Source organism: Vombatus ursinus, unplaced genomic scaffold, assembly GCF_900497805.2.
Source record: "Vombatus ursinus unplaced genomic scaffold, bare-nosed wombat genome assembly UNPS02015255.1, whole genome shotgun sequence".
NCBI classification, from domain to species: Eukaryota; Metazoa; Chordata; class Mammalia; order Diprotodontia; family Vombatidae; genus Vombatus; species Vombatus ursinus.
The window spans coordinates 13,959,687-13,980,912 of record NW_020955033.1 but is presented as its reverse complement, the minus strand read 5'-3'; the positions used below and the strand labels follow the sequence as shown (position 1 = coordinate 13,980,912).

General features: G+C 36.6%; 1 protein-coding gene across 1 annotated transcript in view; it reads left to right on the top strand.

Moving 5' to 3' along the window:
* Positions 1–1,931: 1,931 nt before the first annotated feature.
* Positions 1,932–21,226, top strand: part of LOC114031709 (desmoglein-4-like) — a 58,905-nt gene continuing 39,610 nt past the window's right edge. Inside the window, exons 1-3 of the mRNA XM_027846867.1 lie at positions 1,932–2,027; positions 4,866–5,032; positions 7,967–10,755. Of these exons, the coding sequence (XP_027702668.1) occupies positions 10,708–10,755 (48 nt within the window). The 5' untranslated portion in view covers positions 1,932–2,027; positions 4,866–5,032; positions 7,967–10,707. The remainder of the gene's footprint in view (positions 2,028–4,865; positions 5,033–7,966; positions 10,756–21,226) is intronic.

Genomic DNA, 21,226 nt, shown 5'->3' with positions numbered 1-21,226 from the left:
GACCCACAGGGTAAAGGAGAATCATGTAACAGCAATAGGTGAGTTGTAGTATTTTCTAATTATGACCCACTTACAAGAAGTAAAACAGTACTCACAAAGAAATAAAAGAGATCATCCAGGAAATGTGTGAATAAAAAAAAAGTATGAGGGTAGTCATGGATAAAAATGAGGGATAATGGAGGTACAGCTCAAGTGTTGCATTGCTAGCCATAGAATGGAAATCTCAAGGAGAACTCTTAGACTTTGTACATTGATCTTTACAAAGGCTCTACAGGAAATTATGCTTATATTTATTTTACTAGATTGTACCCAGTGTTCTAGCCTATTCAGGTCTTTTGTTTTTATCCTGACTGTTATCCAATGTCTTAGTAGTTATCTCTCACAGTTTTATGTTATTTTTCAATTTGATAAGTATGCCATCTGTGTCTTTAAGGCAGCTGGTGGCTTAGCAATTAGAATCCTGGCCCTAGTGTGCAGTAGATCTGAGTTTAAATCCAGCCTCAGACACTGACCAACTATGTGACCCCAAGTAAATCATTTAACCTCTTTTCACTTCAGTTTCATCATCTGTAATATGAGGATAATAATAACACCTACCCTCAGAGGGTCCTTGTGAGGATCACTCGAGATAACATTTATATGAGAGGAGTGTTATCAACCCAATATTATCAACACGTCTTCTCTTTTGGAGGTGGGGTATCTAAAATGGTTGAGGATGCAGACTAACAATAAGGGATTTGTGAAGTGTTTCAAAGGAATTTCCTAACCCCAAATCAGATAATTGGCTGAGGCCAGGGATCTCAAATGACGGAGTTAATTCTAGCCTTTATTAAGTGTGGTTGTCACAGCCTCAGGCTACACGACCTCAGGGAATGCCCAGGACTAAAATAGTTTTAGCCCTTCCTTGCAAGGAAAGACATTTCTTTGCAAATACACTTCTAGCAGATAGAGTCAGAAAGCAACAGGTAGCCTGGAGGGATGGCACAACCAAGGGCCAGCAGGTGGTAGCAGAGAGTATCTAACACGAACAGAAATGCAATGATGCAGTGCTTACTGGAGTGCATCTGACACCCTATAGAGAGGGTCTCCACTCAGGAAAGATGATGTGTGTTTAATGGAGAGTTTAGAAACACAGTCTAGCTGAGAGAAGCATAAAACCACACAAAGACATCATCCAAGAACATCGAAGGCTCTGTAGCATCACATATGTAAGATGCCATTTGTTTCCAAGTTTTGGAAAATTTGAGAAGTATCTGTTCTTCTCCAGACCCGAAGCACCTCTTTCTTCCCCCAGGATCTTTCAAAGATCACTAGTGTCAGGATTCCTATGCCAAGACCACACTCCTCTTTTTACTCCTCCCTTTATAATATTAGGAGACATCCTGTTTTCCAGAGCTAAGGCCCAGGAAGCAAGCTGTGCTTGGCATAACAACAGTCCTTTGTGCTCACCTTCTGGATTAACTATGCCATAGCAAAATCCCAGAATTATTTCACACCAGCATCAGGCGGTCCCTGAGCGTGGACAAGTACCTGCAAAAACCACGTTCCAGTCATGAACTCCTGTTATGAATCAAACTTGTCTCATTGTTGCTATTACCCCTCATTGTCAGGGCTACAGTTCACTATGTAACCATTGCTGTACAATATTAAGATTTGACCCCACTAAATGAGATCTCCTTCTAGAGGAGGTTCCAGTATATGTATCTAGTTTCCCTCCTCCAATGGAATAAAGAAAGCTCTTTCCTTTTGACCACTTTTAGCACTTTGGTTTTATTTTATTTCATTTTATTTTATTTTTTGGAATTAACTGGGGTTGTGATAACCTGTGCAAACTCTTTGGTATTTTTAGAGTTAACAGTGGTTACATAAATTCTGTGACTTTTTGGTCATTTGTTTTCAGATTTGACACTATCAGCAGCCCTGACATGCTACTTGGCATGCTCAGCAGCCATAGCTACCAGTTCTTTCAGTACCCTGAAATAGAGTTCATCTGGACCTGATGGCTTAAACTCATCAAGAACAACTAGGTATTCTGTTTTGTTTTTTACTATCTCCAGAGAAAATCAAGACCATCTCTCTGTGATCTCACTAATCTCCCTTTCTTAACACCTCAAATTCCCTCTATATCAGGAGTTCTAAACCTCAGGGCCATTAACTTTTTTTAAAAAATTGATAACTTTCAATATGATTGATTTCCTTTGTAATTTTTTTAAAAATTATATGAATTTAAACACATTATTCTAAGAAGGAGTCCATAGGCTTCACCAGACTGGCAAAGAGGCCATAGGTGGGTTGTAGCATTTTTCTAATTATGACCCACCTACAAGAAGTAATGTAAAAAAGATTAAGAACTCCTGCTCTACATCTTCATCCATCCTGTCTTTCTTTCTACCAGCACAGAATGAAGTAACCCTTCTCTCAAAGGTTAACCCTTCCATATATGTCTGGATGTTATTTCCTTGCATCTCCTTCTGGGGTTTATCCCATTGACCATTCATTCTCTCCCTTATATTCAGTTTCTCACTATCTACTAACTCCTTCTTCACTGCTTACAAATGTTCTCAGGTCTCTCCAGCCTTTAAAAAATATTAAAACTTTCCTTAACCTTACTGTTTCCTCAAGCTTTTATCCTATATTTCTCTTCCCTTTCACTGCTAAATTCCTGCAAGAATAGTTTACTCTTATTGATCCCATTTCCCATCCCCTACTCACTCCTCAACACTTTATATCTTCGGATAACTATAAACTAGATTTCTATATGGTTGTCATAAATCTCTCAAGTGCTATATCCTATAGTTTTGTGGGGTTTTTTCTAGGTCTTTGCCTTTATAAATAGGCAAAGTTTTCTGCAGTTTGGGAGTTCTTGATTCTGTTGACCATTTCTTATTCACATATAATCTCTCTTTTCTTAACTTGTGTAACAGTGGTCTTTCCAGGATTTTCTACCAGTTTGATCATTCCTCAGCTGTTTTGTTGATTCATCATTTATCTCACAATCATTCTGTATGGATTTCTCTCATGGTTTATTCTGGGGCTCTTCTGTTTACCATCTCTTCTAGGGTGATCTCACTCATTCCCTTACATTCAAGTACCACCTTTACTCAATTGATTCCCAAATCTATATACCCAGTCCTAGTCACTTCCTTGAATTTCAGTACCTATTGTCCAATGGACACATCTACCTAGATGTTCTACCAGGACCTAAAATTCAACATGCAAAAAATTGAATTCATCTTCCCCAGTAAATATACCCTTCAATCAAACTTCCTTATTTCTATGGAAATCACCTCCATCCTCTCAGTTTCCACAAGCTTGGAAACATCTCTTACTTTTCTCTCTCCCTCATCCCCAATATCCATGTAGGTTATGAATTCTGCTAATTTTACTTCTATAATCCCTCCAACATTCATCTCCTTTCTAATCAGTCACCACTCAAATCAGGTCATTATTACATCTCACCTGGACTATTCTAATACTCTCCTAATTGGTCTCCTTGGATCAAGTTTCTCTATATTTGGTCCAACATGATGCCAAAATAATCTTCCTATCATAAGAATACCAGCACAACCCTAACCTTCTTTAAATATTTCACTGGACCCTATTGCATCTAGGAAAAATGCAAACTCTTTAGGATGCAGTTTAAGGCCCTCCATAATCTGCTACCAACCTATGGCCAATGTAGAAATTTGTTTTGCTTGATTATCCATATTTTTACAAAAGTTTTAGTTTTCTTAATTTTTCTACAGAGAGAGTGGGAGGGAGGGAGAGAAAATGATGTTTATTAATTGGGAAAAAAAAACAATCTGCTCCCAATGTAACTTTCTCATTTAATTTCTACCTCACACATTCCACCCAAAGTGGACTATTAGCTATTTATCCTTTTTTATTTCCACACATTCACACAGACCCCACTTCCCCTTCCCCCCTCCAGATTGCAGTGCACTCCCTCCTCATTTTTACCTCTAAGAATTCTTGCCATCCTTCAAGGTTCAGCTTAAGTTCTACCTCCTCCATGCAGCCTTCCCCTTTTTCCATCTCAAAATGTAGAACACATATGCCATTATCCTAACCTAAAATCTAATTAGAGTAACATGAGATATATATAGGGAAGTTAAATAATACAATGAAGAATAAACAATCTCTAATTTATGAACATATTCAATTGTCAAGGTCCATTGAGTTCTTGGGACTAGAAAACTTAGTCCAATAGAAACATCACTATTTCTAGTAATCAGGCTCCCAGGCTAGCTTATAGAAGCCTGCACATCCTAGAAGCACAGGCCTAACAGCACTCAAGAGTCTAGCCACCATGTACTACAGTGCTTCCATGGGAAACAGCCTTCTGCGCTTCAACTGGGTGGGAGTTGATCCTCAAACACCAGCCTAGGAAACAGGAATGAGAACTTCCCCTCCTCTGAACATCACCTTTTTCTAAGCAATGACAGTGTGACTTCCTCCAAACTACTGGTGGTAGCTGCTATGGCCTGGAACAGGAGTTGCAGCATGATGAGGATAAGGAGTCAAAGGATTAGGAATTGTGAGGGAGTGGGAACATCTGTTACAATATTCCATGGAGTTGCTTCACCTGTTACCCCATTTCCTATTTTCTTAAGGTCTCAGATATTGACCCATCTATTTCCACTTCCACCATCTACTTCTCTCCATAGATTCATAGGATCATATTAGGGTAAAAATAACACAGAAAAAAAGTTAAAATTTCAAGAAGACTCAAAATCTCATAAACAATTTTTCCCCAAAATTTATTGAAATATAAATCCTTGATCTTCATTAGTATATCCTCTCTCCATAATCATATTTTGAATTTCATAACACTTCCTTTCTTTGTGATTTTTATTCCCTGCAAGGTCAGCAAATGCTACCGAAGTTCAGAAAAGGGAGAAGTTTTGATGGTAAACATTATTGAGCAGATGGGACTTTGGCTGTATCCTGAAGACCAGGTAGAGTTCGGATAGAACTAGAGAAGATGGGAAAATATTCCGATGGAGGAAACAGTATGGTCAAAGACACAATGGTAAGAATGAGCATAGAATGTTTACAGGACCAATCTGTCCAAGATGGAAGCTTCAAATGGGGAGATAGAGAAGGATAAAATCGGATCAGTAATTTGAGTATATTATAAAAGTCCTTAAAAGACATTCTGAGGTGTCTAGACTTTACTGTTAGATAATGAGGAGGCACTGAAGTCTTCTAAGGAGGGCAGTGACTGATAAAAAGCATGTTTTATAAAGATTTATCTCAGCAGTACTGTACATAATGAACTGGAGTTAGGTAAGAGCATAGGCAGGGAGACCAGTTAGAAATAGTTTTAGTAACTGAGATGGGAAGTGATAAGTCCTTGAACTAGGTTGGTGGCAGTGGAAATAGAAGAAAAGAGAAGGTTATGAGAGATAATCAAAAAGCAGAAACAGCAAGACAAGGTGGTCATGTGGATGTGAGGGATGAAAAAGACAAGGGAACCATATGTTTCTGTCCTGGGAGACTAAAGAGAGGTAATACCATTCAATCAACAAGCACTTTTTAAAAACCTATCACCTGCCAGGCCCTGGGCACAAGGAATGCGGATAAAACAGTGAAAAAGTTCCTGCCCAGAAGGACCTTATATTCCAGTTAAGAAAGAGAAAGTTACTGTTTTTGTTGTTGTTGTTGGAAGTGAAATGAGAAGATGATGGTCATTTCTAGAGGTACTGAATTTGAAATCATCAGATATCAATGTGGAAATGTCTAGTAGACAGGAACAAGACTATGACTTGGACAACAGTTCAAGGCTAGAGACACAGACTTGAAAGTTATCCGTAGAGTGAAGCCAAGGGAATGCACAAGTTCTCTTAAGAACATAGAATTAAGGGGAAAAAAATAGGAACCAGAGACTGAGTCTTAGAGGAACACTGCTCTAGTTAGAGGGGTGGTGGAATGGTTAAAGAAGTTGGAAACTCCTCTGACCATCAACTTCCTCATCTACAAAATGAAAGTTATATCTGATGATCTTTAAAATCCCTGCCCATCTCAAAATTTTACAGGTCCACATGAAACAGAGTAGTCTGGTATTATGGAAACCAAGAGGGAAAAGTTTTAATAAGGAGAGAGTAGTCAAACGTTTCAGAAATATCAAAAAAGAACACAGACTGAAAAAAGACCCTCTTTTTCTTCTGACCTCTTTAGGGGTTGATTGCTATTTTTTTTAAAATTGTAACATGCAAGTAACTTACAGTAATTCCAAATAGCAAATATTCCATCACAGTTTTGTGTGTGTGTGTGTGTGTGTGTGTGTTTTATTTTATTTTTTTGAACATGGAAGTTACTAGGTTCTTCTGAAGAGCTGAAGATGCATGATTCAGGTTAACCTACAGGGGTAATACAGCACTGTGATTCTGTGTTCTTATTCTGTTCCATCCCTTCTAGCTCTAAATCTATGATTCTGTGAGCTTATGTGCAGTCAGTATGAGTTCACCTATGTGATATGATTTGGGAATTCCAGGAAATTCCCCTATATTTCTTCTGCCACGTGCTCTTAAAATCCCACTGTTAGAGATTCATGCCTTTGGGGTCAAACATTGCTTCCAGAAAGTCCTCTTCTAAGATGTGGCCTTAAAATTGATTAAAATTAACTCCTAAACATGGTTCATTCATTTTCCTTGGGTGGATTTTATCAGATCATTGTTTTCTGGGGTCTGGACAGCATGAGACTATTGGAAAACTAGAAGAGGGCAAGAAGAAAAGCTTTAATAGAGAGAGTGGGGGTGGAGAAGGAGCAGATCACAGCTGAAAGAGGAGGGCACTGAAAAGGAAGTGGGAGGTGCCAAAGACACAAACCTCACTGACTTAACAATTTAGCCTGACCCTGCCAGTGACACCAGGAACAACAAACAAAGACATATCAGATTGTGGAATTTGATGCCTATCTTGATTGCCATGAGCCTTAGGTCTGAATCAAGAGTCAGATGATACTTCTCCATGATAGTATCTAAGATTAGGTCAACCTACAAGTAGCATAGCATGTGTGGCACAGATCCCAGAGGTACCACAGTGAATTCTTAACCTGATTGAACAAGGCTATTTGCTAGCATGTAAGTTTGATTTGGGGTACAAACTAAAATTATCCTTGTGTTATTTACACCAACTAGCCATAGAAAATTTTACCTTAATACTTGGTGCCTGCTACCACCCACTGACTAGCCTGATTTTCTGTCTATCTGCTGCCATAAATCAATTAGCTTCAATGAAGAGACAGGATGTTTATCTTTGGGGCCATTATCTCCAAACGTGCAGACAGGCAAGTATTCACAGCCACTGCTCTAGGTCAAAAACAACACAAGCTTTATTGTTTACATGCCAGACCTTCTCTTCAGGTCCGTGGAAATGAAAGCCTTTGTATCTGCATCGTTTTATGAAACTATTTGACAGCCTTAGGGCTTAGGGCCATAAGTATCTTATATTCCTTTTTCCTTCTAACATCTAAATAGTCTTTCAAAACCAGTACTGGTCCTCAGAAGGCAAAGATCTATTACCAGGAGCTCCAAATGTATCATAAATAGCATCAATCAGTTACTCAAGAAGCATTTATTCAACCTACTACTATGTGCCAGGTACTATGTTTTGTTGTTGTTGTTGTGTTTCAGTTATTTCAGTCATTTCTGATTCTTTGTGATCCTATTTGGGGGTTTTCTTGGCAAAGATACTATAGCAGTTTTCCATTTTCTTCTCCAGCTCATTTTACAGATGAGGAAACTGAAGCAACAAGATTAAGTGCCTTGCCCAGTGTCACACAGCTAGTAAAATGTCTGAGGCCAGATTTGAACTCAGGTCTTCCTGACAATAGTCCCTGTACTCCATATTCTGTGCCAGGTGGCTGCCTCAGGCACGCTAGGCCTCAGGAATACAGAGACAAAAATGAAACAGTTTCTGCCCTTAAAAGGCTTACATTCTATTTATTTTTTCTTTTTTTAAGGTTTCTACCAAATAGAGTGATATTCCAGATGCTGGCTGGAGGACAGACCTAAAACGAATTGCAAAAATATTTGAAAAGTTTTCACGTAGAGGAAAGAAAAAGGTTATACTTGTTCTGCTTGTCACAAGAGGAAAGAAGTAGGAGAAGTTGCTGAAGGATAAAGTTGCTAGAAGTTGCTAAAATAATAAACTTTTTGTTGCCATAAGGAAAAAAGAAGCTACCAAAGATTTGGAGATTTCCAAAAGTGAAATGTTTTGCTTCAGAAAATAATGACGACCCTCAAACAAAGGCATCATGACATCTAGCAAAGTATTTGCTGGGGATATTTTAGGAATTTGTTGTCATGTACAAATTTGGACCTCCCTTCCCACTCTTAGATTCTATAGCAATATACTTCAGTAATAGGATAATCCATGGACCCAACACCTTAAGTATTCAAGTAGAAAAAGAATGAGTTGACAATTCATCATTCAATTATATGGTACTGACACTTTGGAAAAAAGTTTCATGCAAAATGGTAGTCACTTGGCATTACTATGTAATATATATGCATGTATCCCCTAAATATTTATCATAAAGGTTGCTAGAGTGTCTTTAAAAGAAAGCAATCTATATCAGAGAGTAAATGTGTCTGGGGTGATTGCTATAGAAACAGATGAATGTGCCTTTTATTTTTTCATCATACCCTGCTAATCTAAGAAAAGCAGAGGAACCCGAACTTCTACTCAAATAGAAGAAAACAAAAATTGGTACATACCTAACTGATGATTGGATTGGGGGTGGGGAAAGGAGGTCAAATACCCTTGAAGAAATTTCATACCAGAGTATTTTTGTGTTAAACAGTAATCATGGCACCACATAACTGATGCTTCTTGCTTCCTTCTCTCTGATATAGTGAAATTCATGAAAGGTGAATGTACACAGAATGTAATTGATTCCATCATAATGAATTGTCAATAGACATTTTTGTTGATTTTCTGGATACTGGTTACCAAAAGCTATGTAAATCCTGGATTATTCTTACAAATAATATTACTAACATTTCTTGAGCCTAATGTTACTTAAATTGAAATGGAATTCATTCACACATTCAAGATCCACTTTTCTTTACCACTTGAGATACTATTCCTGAGACAAGTTAGGAAATGACTCCTGAGCTTGAGTGCTCTCACCTTAGTTAGGCACACCCCATCACTCCAAACAATGGTAATGCTTTGGGGACCACTCCAAATGAACACGTTAAACATCTGCGCAAAGTTACAGATCCAGTTCAATTCAACAAAATTTTATTAAACACCCACTATGTGTCAGATGCTGTGATAGGACGGGGAATAAAAGGATAAAAATAAGCTTACATTCTACTGGGACCCACTGTAATTTATCAAGATCATAAAATCTTAGGTTTGAAGACAACAGAGGTTATCTAATCCAAACTGAAACATGAGATGAATGCTCCCTACAACAATAACAGCAAATAGCCTTCAGTAATGGGGAACTCACTACCTACAGAGGCAACCGAATCCATTTCTGAATAACTCTTAACTGTTTAGTTGGTTTCCCTTCTCCATGGTGAGCTACAATCTGCAACACTTTATGAAGCATCTACTTCAGTCAAGCCATTGTCTACACTGGTGCCTGGAGATAACATGATGGCTCCCAATTCCAAGCATTCGTACAGGCTATTCATGCTAACCAAAAAACCTTTCAAAGTCAGTCAGTCAAGTTGTTTTCTCTACATAATGCTGAGCTTTCTGATCTAACATCTGTAAATATCTGAATTATGACTGAATTTTCTACTTTTAATTCCAGTATTTATTACTGCATGTACAACACCTAAATGATGCCTCTACCTAGGAATTAGTTTCTTTTTCATATTTTAAAATAATGCCTTTTCCTCATAAGTAGGTGCATGTGTCCATTATCTTACTCTTTTATTTTAGGACACATTGTCAATCCTCTAATTATTTTAATTCTCCTCCATGCACTCTCTCAAATGTATCCATCTCTTTTTAGTAGGAGATTCCCGGAAGACAAGACAGCATTGTAAGTACAATGCACTTCTACAAATGAAGAAAATGCCTTGTTCATGAGCAAAGGAATTTACAGAGAGGATGTACAGAACCAATGAATATTAGCTACATTTCCAATTCATTTTCCTTGCAGTGTATTGTCAGTCAAGTATCCCTTGACCTAAGGAAGACAAATGACTATAGAATTTCCTAGAATGTACATCTTGTTCCTTGAAGCTGGTACTCTGGTAGATATGTGTATTTGTAGACAGTATACATAATTTTGCTTTTTTTAATGCTGGAAGTAAGAAGAAGCCTACTAATTTTATTCAAGATGATGATAGGTGCAGCGTTCTAATTATTTTTCATGTTGTGAGTAATTTATTATTCATTGGGTATCTTCCCTGTAAATCTTGTCCTAACTCTGTAAAATTTTCTCTTTGGTGTCCAACAAAGGGTTTCATTGCAATAAGAAGCAAGGTGTGTCTATGCTTTTACCTGGAGCAATAACGATGCAAGTGTTTCAGACCAGCCCAGGGGTTTGGGGTGGGGAAACAGAGTCATTATAGAGCATCTTTAGTTTTTCACCCAGAGGAAGTCAGAATGAGCTCTGATGCCCTCCTGGAAAAGCATCATTAAGCACACCTTCCTCTTCAGCAGGACACAGGGTCCAGGTGCCCAGGACTAAAATTGAACATCATTTGGATTTGTATGTAAGAAAAATCAGAAGCAATGGACTGGCTCCTTTTCAGAACTATTGGCATTCTAGTCATTTTAATGGTAAGTAAAACATTAAGAGGGAGAAAAACACACTAGACATCTGCATCTTTCAGGTTAGTCAATGACCTTTATTTATTGAATTGGTTCAAGATTCATTCTCTTTCTGAATAGTAACTTTCACTCCTAGAGGCTTCAAGAAATTTCTAAAGATGCTTCCTTCATGGAGGGTCTATGAGGCTGTAAAGTAACAGAAAAACACATTTTTTTCTGGATTCTATTTAAAAGACATTGCCAACATGTTTTATACTATAATTTAGATTATTGTGGAAATTTTCTATTAAAAATGAAGCTGGGGGTTCTTCAAGTAAATATTTACAAAAAGTGTGCTTAGCAAACATTTCATGACCAAAGAAAGAAAACAGGACTTATCAATTTGGGAAATTACTTTGATCCTCTCTCAGTGCTGAAATGTTTTACAGAGTGAATTTGGGGTGTCTCATGCCAAATGAACAGTTCTGTTCTTCATTTTGCTTCAGTTCTCTTCTTTTCATATGTAAGCCAGCATACTATCAATTTGTTAAAAACATCAACAAATTACAAAGTAATATCTCAATTTCAAGAAGAAATGGCAATTGTTTTATAGTTAAAATATTCATTTTACAATTTTGTAAAAGGCAAAATATTTATGTTGTGTATTATAGTTATAATCACCTTTCAGTCATTGTATGCTGTATGGGAAGACTGTCACAATTATACTTTTCTTGTATACCCTTCTACATAACTTATGTGTGTAGCTAAACTGTATTAAAAGTGATATAATCATTACAAATTTTATACCCATTTTTTGTTCCTAAATTTTCTGTGCTTATTTTTGCTTTAATGAGGTTTAAGTAAAAGACAAAGGGGTGATAATTTTAAAGAATTTTAAAAAATAATTCAACTAAAGCTCTAGGAAAAATGTTAAGTTGTTCTAAAAGTAGCTTGTGCAGATCTCAAAAGGATTTTTTGAAGAGTATAGATTATTTTAAAAGATATTAAGGAATGGAGAATCCTAGTTTCCCACTCGTTAAAGAAAGGCCTGTTTATTATATCATGTGTTTGGGAAGCACTGTAAAAACCTTATGATCTGACAAAGAAAAAAGGTATGATTAAAATTAATGGGCACAGAAGTAGGCACTATGCCAAGTGAAGAATGTCTCCAACTTCTTAATATTTGGGGGCTTACTTATGTCTATATATATATATAGCAAGTGATCAATTTCTCATCTTTGAGGTAAGGCTTAAAATAAAATACTAAATAAATACCAAAAAAATACTAAATGGGAAATGTCTCTTTTAGTCACAAAAATATGCATGAAGCCACTTTCTCTGAACCCTAACTTCTGAGAGTGACTTCCAGTTCTAAACTCTCTCATTGTTTTCCAATTTTTATTTTAAAGCTATGGTAGTTCAGTTACATCATTGGTAATAGGCTTTTTGTGGGCTATCCTGAGAGTCTAACTATAATTTATAATATGATTTCTACAAAAAAAATGTATTCCAAGTTCCTAAAGTGAAGTAGCATGTCTTGGGAGGATGTATGTTTGTTCTCACTAAAGGTCTTCAGACAAAGACTAGGTGACCTTTTTTACCAGGGTTCTGATCAAAAGGAGATTCTTGTTCAAGTATGTATTAGACTAGATAACCTCTGAGGTTTCTTTTTACTCTGAGATTCTGTGACTCTATATAGATTCAATTTCTCTTCAATATGAAAAATGAGTAAAGATATTATGTTTAGGATTCACCCATCTTCTCCACGTTTTTTTTTTCAATTGAAAGTTGAGAATCATATTTTGCTACAGGCAAATTATCATTTCTAAAATTGAGAAAAATATACTTTTTAAAATGTTTACTCTTGTGTTTCAAACACTGCACAAACCCTCATGAAACAACTGTTGATTCAATGTTCTGCAATCCCCAGACCAGAAACACAGTCTACCTCTATGGGGCCCACAACCATCCCTAGAGTTGCAAAACTAGATTAAAATATAATTGGGAAACATTTACCAAAATAAATAAGCATACTATGAAAAACTTAGATAATGTTAATATGTGGTTTTCTAAGTCAATATGTGCCTTCAAGGATTCTTATGTACAGTTTAGTGGCCCCCATTTCTACTTGATTTTGATGCCACTTTCCTAGACTATCATGAAAACTCTTTTAAAAGATCATTTATATTTTAGTGTTTTACTTTCAAAATTGCAATGATTCATCTATATCAAAGCTTCCAACCATAAATAGTGGGAGGTAAAATCTCTTTTTAAAAGTTATTCATGAGACTTTGAACTATTATGAGAGGAGAGGGAGAAGAAAGAGAGAGTTGGCAAAATGAAATTATAGTGAAATAAAAACTTATCTAGCCCTACCTTAAATACTTTCTGTATCAGGATAGGGGGTTCAGTTTGTAAGATCGTAGATTTGGAACTGGAAAGAACCTAAAGGTCATCTACTCCAACCCCTCATTTTCCAGTTAAAGCCATTCAGGCACAGAGAAGTTGCTATTTACCCAAGGTCACACAAGTAGGAAGAGGCAGAGCTATGATTTGAACCCAGATCTCTTTTATTTCAAACCAATCCCCTACATCATGTTGCCTCCCTATCAGGAGCCTTATCAGCTATAACTTTAGGAGTGAGAATCCACTTAAATCTGAAGTAGTCATCCTCCTGGGAATCAAACTTGCAAGTAGGAATAGAGTAGGCAACCCAGAGGGGTGCTCCAATTCCATCACCATTTACCCCAAGGTAATAGACAGAGAATAAGCTCCCATAAACTCACAGCCAAACTCTCTATAGGGCTTATGGAAAAAGGGAGAAAGGTCACTACTATAGTCAGGCACAGTGAATGTGACATGTGAATTGACATGGTTGCACAATGTCAAAATACAAACCTAGTCACACAACCTGAAAAATATTAAGGATTGTGAGAAAGAGTCAGGAATTGATTACTCTCCAAATCACAAAGCCTTTACCCCTATCTTGCCACAGTAAGAGTTTCCTGCAGACTTCAAAAGCATCACAGAAAAAGAGACATGACCAATAGTCACAGTTCAACATTACAATTCAAGACAAAAACAATCAATTTTCTCCTTCAGGTTTGATATTTATCACATGTTATTGTCCATCCTCTTTAGAGAGAAAATTATCTATTTCATGGCTTATCCTAAAAGGGATTAATTACTAGTTTACTACTTTGGACATTTGGGGGAAAGGATATTTCCCTACCATCAGTACAAAAGAGTTTTTGATCATCTGTAAGGAACTCTGTGGCAAATGAGGCTTGGGAGCCAAGTGAGCAGTGACTTTTCCCTCAGGGTGGTCTTTGCACAAACACATTTCTTGGTAATAGCCCTCTTAATTAAATGGCTAATCTTCTCCTCCTAGGGACTTGTTAGATTGTTTAGCACAATTACAGCTCCCATTTCTGTGAGACTTCAGGGTTTACAAACACAGCCTCATAAGGCAGGGCAAGTGCTGAAATCACACCCATTTTTCAAATGAAGAAAGCAAGTGATTTGCCCTAGGTCACAAAACTTGTAAGCCTAAATTCTGGGACTCAAGCCCAAATCAGCCAATTCTCACATGCAGGGCTCCTTCCATAGAATTATACTGTCTCTACCTCTACTTCATTATCACAATTGCTAATTTCTCATGAACTTTTTTTTTTTTGCAGTTTCATTTTCTATCTCTTGGAAAGTTTGGTTTTTCCTAACTTTAGTTTTCCCACTGGACTGGATATTACTTTGCTTTTGACAGTTTTATGGCAATCATCATAACCAGTAAGATTCCAGGACTTTCCATTTTAACAAGCATTTAAGGGTCTAATATGTTCCATGCCCCTTGGTAGGCTCTGGGGGAGATACAAAGATAAAAATTGTTGAATTTGTTTCATTCAATAAAAATCAGTAATGGTCAAAACCATATAGAACAGACTTCTAGAATGTTTCAAGACCAAGATAGAATGAAAGAAATTATTTGGGAGAGGCAATACTAGGGGTGTGTTGAAAATAAGAATATTACTACCTTTGTAGTTAAATTCCTATGCTTGAACTCTTCCCCTGTTCATTAAGATTTAAATCAAAGACCATTTGTGCATTATTAGAGTTTCTACTAACCTGGGAGTGGCTACACCTTTAAGCCTGATGGGTACTTTGTATAATATAGATGCCAACCACAAAGAAATACTTTGAACAGTATTATGACTGTGACTTAGACCAATAAAAAAGCAGGCCACTGGAAGACAAAATGATGTTCTTTTTGTATTATCTGATGATATGAGATGTGTCATCTCTTGCTGTTTTAAAGATCCCAAGACACACTTTAAAGTCTTCATTATCTCGACTGAATATATCCTTCAAAGCATGATCAGATGGCTACTGATTGGGCACCAAAGCATTGTCTAGGTTTTGAGATTAATTTTCTTGACAATTTCTTAATTTTTTAAAAAAAATTTAAATTTGGGGAATGCTATGATATATGTACGGTACTATGAAGAATCATGGCAGACAGAGCAAACCATAGACTGGATTTGGTTAAGGCCTAAGTCTTTCCTGGAGATGGAAAACATGAAACAGACATTTTTCATCTGTCAGATAAGCATTTGAGTCAATGCAGCACTGTTGGCTAACACCTTATCTCCAGAGATCACAAGAACTTCAATCAGATATTCTATTTCTTGAAAAGTCTACTAAGTAGAAGTTTGGAATGCAGCAAGTTGTCTATTTTAACTATAAAACAGACCAACTATGATTTTAAAAGGACTTAAAAGAACTAACTACACTAGTTTTTACATACTCACCTAAGCAAATATTAATATGGGTCAGATAAATAGAAAGGAAGGTCCATTAAATTTAGTTCTCTGCCAGGGTACCTGGCAAAGAGTGATGAATGTCAATAGGTTGGTTTGCTTTTTGCTCTACTTTAAAAGAATCCCCTGCTTTAAATGTTTATAAGAAACCTTTTTCTGTTTTTGTTCACTTCAAAATCTTTTACAAAGAGAAACTTACCTTATCCATGCAGAGTAATGGAGGAAATTTTGCTTTAATTCTCTTACTAAAAACTCAGGTTTCCTATATCTACCAACATTCCTGAAACTTCAGTTGGAATCATGGTAGGTACAGAAAGCATTGGTATCAATTAACAAACATAAGGAGCAAGTACCGTCTTTGGTATCCCCCGAATTTAGCACAGTTCTTGGCACATGGTAGGTGCTTAATAAATGTTGATTGATTGATTGATTGATTGATTTATTAAGCACCTGCTGTATCAGGTCCTGTGCCAGGCACAGATTACTTACAAATATACAAATGAAACATTCCCGGACCTCAAGGAGCTTACATTTCACTAGAGTGATACAACACATATACAAATAAATAAATCCATAATATAACAAAATAAATACAAAGTAATTTTGAGAGAGGCACTAACAAGTAGGGGAATCAATGGAGGCCTCTTGAAGGAAGAGGTTCTAGCTAAGCCTTGAAGGGATGAATAAGTAAGGAGGGGGGAACATCCAGGTGGAAAATGGAATGTTATATAGATAGGCAAGTGGGCCATATTGTCTGGCATATGGAAGTCAAATATCAATTGTACAAGGAAACAATTCTTGGTAAAGCTCATTTTGACCTCAATATTAATCAGTATTCCACATAGGGTCATTTGGATGATGTCAGGGTTACTTATCAAAAGAAACTTTTTTAGTTCTAAGTCACCAGAAGTTGCATGGATGATGAAACTTTAGTTGTACTTTTAGCCCTTCATTTATTTTAATTGATAATAGTTTTGAATTCACGAAAAGAATTTTTAAACAAAGGTGTGAAAGTGTATACTTTTGCCATCTCCATATCTCACAAAAGTAATCTATTTCAAATCAATTTGTAGCCTCATAGATCATGAGCTGGAAGGTACCCCAAAGGTCTTTTCATCCATTTCCTTTTTTGCAGATGAAGAAACTGAGACCCATAAAGGTTAAGTGAATTGCCCAATGTCACAAAGGTACTGAGTGGCCAAGCCAAACTTGAACTCAAGTTCTTTCCTCTGTATTATACTAATATCACATACCTTTTTTCCAAAATAGCATTTGGGAGCATTTAGTAATAACACCATGGCACATAGTTCTGTCTGAGGTCTCTACGCCAATCATTAGCGGGATGGAAGCAAAGTGAGATTTATTCTTTCTTGATCCCAAAAGGCAGATCTGGGATCAATGAGTGAAGACCATCAAGTGACACATTCTAGGTCCATAAGATGAGAAACATTCTGAAAATAAGAGCCATCCATAAATGGAATGAGCTAACTTAGAGAGTAGTGTGTTCCTTGTTATTAGAAGTCATCACTCAGAGGCAAGGTGAACATTTTATCAAGAATGGTAGAGAAAAGATGCACCCTTTAGGTTATGTTTATCTAGACAAACTCACAAATCTTTTCTAGTCCAAAGATGTGTGATTCTATGATTTACATAGAGTACATATTGATCTGTACATTGAATAGGTCAGAATAAAATTATGGACTCATAAAATTTCACTGTTTTTAAAAGTTAGGAAGTTCACTGCAACTTAACAACCAAACATGGATTTTCACTTGAGTTTTAGAGCCCAATGACATTGGAGAATGGATATGCAGCTTCTCTCTGGGGTCTAAATATCCTAGGTGGAATTACTTTCAGGTTAGAGCAATGAAACTGAAGGGGTAAATAGCAGTAGTGTTTCTTCTTGGCTTACAAAGAGGAACTGTTTAGACTCTTCAGTCTCTGGCTAGTCATACTGATCACAGGGTTTGTGAAGGAGTGACTGGAAGGGTATCCTTGGGATATTGCTTGGGCTGTAGACTTGTCCTCTTCCTTTTAATGTAGTAAATTATTAGGCTTTCCAACTTGGATTCCATCACGTACTCTACTGTCTTCAATTACACAGTAAACAGGTATAATTAGATTTGAACTTGGCACTTCTACAACATCACTATATGGATACCAATTACTTTACTCAACCATTTTATAATTATTATTCAGGAGGAAACTGGTTGTTAATAGACTTATGAGTAGTGAGAGCACAAGTGACTTCAGAAACTAACTTCAAAAAGGGAAGATGAGGAAAAAAAGAGTCTGTGCTCCGCATTTGATGCTTCAAATAATCAAAATGAAGAAAGAGAATATCATATATGCAGATGCTGCCTAAAGGCATACAATGATTTTCAATCAGTCACAAGATCATAGATATATGGCTGGAAAAGACATTAAAGGTCAACTAGTTCATACCCCTCGTTTTATTAATAAGGAAACTGAAACCTATAAAGGTTAAATGATTTTCTAATTGATAGCAGAATTAGTACCTAAACCAAAGTCCTCAAACTACAAAATCTATGGCTCATTTTCCTGTACTACAGATACAACTTCCCACAACGTTAGTGACAGATATATTTATAGAGAAAGGACAAAAAAAGCTGATGCAATGATCATAGTTTTAAATTGAGTTCTCCAAGGAACTTTAATGAGATATTTTTGTATAGGCCCTTAATAAAGCCTTAATAAAGTTGATTACCTGATTGATTGTAGTACAGAGAGTACTCAACCAAAAGCCAAGAGACACTTGGGTTTAACTTAATTCATAAATAGTTTTTAAGTGCCTACTATGTGCACTTCACTTTTGCCAAGTCTCAGTTTCTTCATATTTATAAAGGGAATAATAATATTTGTACTATCTCATAAGGTTGGGAAGAAAGTGACCTGCGATTCTTACAGTGCTATAAAGCAGTGAGTCACTACAATGATACTAAGTGTAAGAGGTCGTTGTATTATTGAGAAGACAAATAGAACATCCAGGAGTTGGGAATGATGCATTTTTCACTATCATATGTATACATATGTATATGTAATACCTAAGATTTATATAGCACTTGAAGATTTTCAAAGCTCTTTATATATGTTAACTCACTTGATCTTCATGACAATCCTATGAGATGGGAGTTATTATTATCCTCATTTTCAGATGAAGAAACTGAGGCTGAGGTTAAGTAATTATACTTAACTAAATTACCAAGTTAGTAAGTGTCTGAGGCAGGAATTCAATTTGAGACTTCTGATGCCAAGTTCAAGTTCACACTATCCACTGTACTATAGGAAAGGCCACTCTCCAATCAAGGGGCTCCTACACTGTTAATAACAGAAAACCACTTTTTTAATCCATTCACATGACTGATGGCATGAATGAAAAATCATTTATTACACACTTACCACATACCAAGTATTGTGCTACTAATCCCTGGAGTAACAAATAGAAAAAGTGAACAGTCCCTGCTTTCAAGGAGCTAAACCTGCTGAGTGAGACAATACGTAACAAGCATCAGAGGAAGGTCAGCTACAGGAAAGATGGAAAGTCCTAGAAAGTCCTAAGGGGACAGCTGCTGTGAGGCAGAGCCAAGGCCTAGAAGTCCTTAGTGTACATAAGTAGGTCAGATAATTGTTGTAGAAGACAGCAGGGTATTGAAGCAGGGTAGCTGCCGATGCCTGGTGTTCCTGCATCTCCTCAGGAGGACTAGAGCTCTTGACTCCCATCTCATTCAAGACTTTGAGCAGTTACACAGCCAAAGCAAAGGGTGGAGGGAGTGAGGGGAGAAAGCATGGTGGGCAGAAGACCCCCAGTACTGGTGGGTCTTTTTTTCACCAAGGCATCTTGGCCAAAGTCACAGCGATCATTGCTGATCCTTTCCCTGAAATGTATTATTCTGGAAGGAGGTTACTGATTTCAAGTGATTATAACCCTTATTTCAAATATGTGTGTGATGGTAATATAGGCATTATTTCCATTTCATAAAGAAAATAAATTGGTTGGAACCCCTTTCTGTGGCATATGCTACACACACACACACACACACACACACACACACACACACACACACACAAAGTACATAAGGATCTGTGATTTCATCAATATGGGAACTCTTTCCCTAAAAGCAGATTGCCATTTGTCTATGACTCATAGGTTCACAAAATTGTCAATCTAGAACAGAAAGCCATCTACTCCTCTCCTTCATTTTACAGATAAGGAAACAGAAGCTTAAGAGGTTAAGGGACTTTACCAAGGTCACATAGGTAGTAGGAATCAGAGGTGGGATTTGAATCCAGGTCCTCTGAATCCAAAGGCAGTATTCTTTCACCTGTACCATAATGATTTATTATATAAGTGCTAGAAAATTATTTAAGGTACATAGAAGTTAAATTACTTCTCCAGGTCATCATTAGTCAACAAGCATCTACTATATGCCAGACACAATACTAATACAAAGAAAGGTAAAAGACAGGTCCTACACTCAATGAGCTCACAATCTAATAAGTCTCAGAGATAGATTTGAATGAAGGTCTTCCTGACTTCAAGCTGAGTCCTCTACTCATTATGCCATACTGCCTATCTCTGTAATACTTGTCACATAGTAATTGCTTAATAAATGCTTTTTTATTTATTCTAGATTGATTCTATACACACACATACATACATACACAGAGGACCCTAAATTTATTAACTGTTACTTTCAAATTATTTGAAATGTAGTTGCATAATCATGTAGTCCTCTCATCTACACACACAACTTCTTCTTGAATGATAAACATCAGAAAAAAGATATATCAAAGGTACACAAAACCAGATTGAGGCCTTTCCTGTCTGTTTTTAATAGGGTAGGAACCTATTAATTTGAATTTTTCCTTAAAATGGGTTCCTTAGAATACAGAAAGGGCAAGTTTGTCCCCCAGGCTCCAAAGGCATCTGAAGAACAGTCTATAATGAATTGACAAGAAGTAAAATAAATTTGGCGATTCTCTTTCATGTGACTGGCTTAGACTAGAAGTATTATAAAGATTAAGGAGAACACACACACACAAAGATATACATACACACACATGCACAGTTGGGTTGAGTTTATTGTATGAGATGCACTTCATTATAATGTTCTATTTGCCAAATGCTAAAGAACTCAGTAGTCACTGAGTAGATAGGGAAGTAAAATTGAACCCTAACTGCCGAGGAATGTGTGTATATAATTGAGAAAAAAAGATTTTTAATCCGTTATATAGAATAGAAAACAATAATGTGGTGTAAGGTAAACACAGACCATGAAGCTAAGAAGTAGGGTTTTTTTTTTTTGCTTATATTAATTGAAATGTATGTTAAATGGGAGAATACTTGGAGCTGATAAATGATTCAATTTTGTTATGATGTATTTATAATATGGAAATCTATGTGGAAATCCAGTGGAGATGGGCCATTTTTACCTAACCAAGAGAAGGAACCTCACTATGCTATTTTCCTTATATAATAGTGCTTGCTTCAGTTAGTTTGTGGATAATGAAGAGTCATTGTCCATTAACATTTTTGGTTCACTGAAAGGAAGGAAGAAAAGAAGAATATAACTGCCAAAATAGAGAAGGGAAGAAGGGAAGGGAAGGGAAGGGAAAGGGAGAGAAGAGAAGAGAAGAGAAGAGAAGAGAAGAGAAGAGAAGAGAAG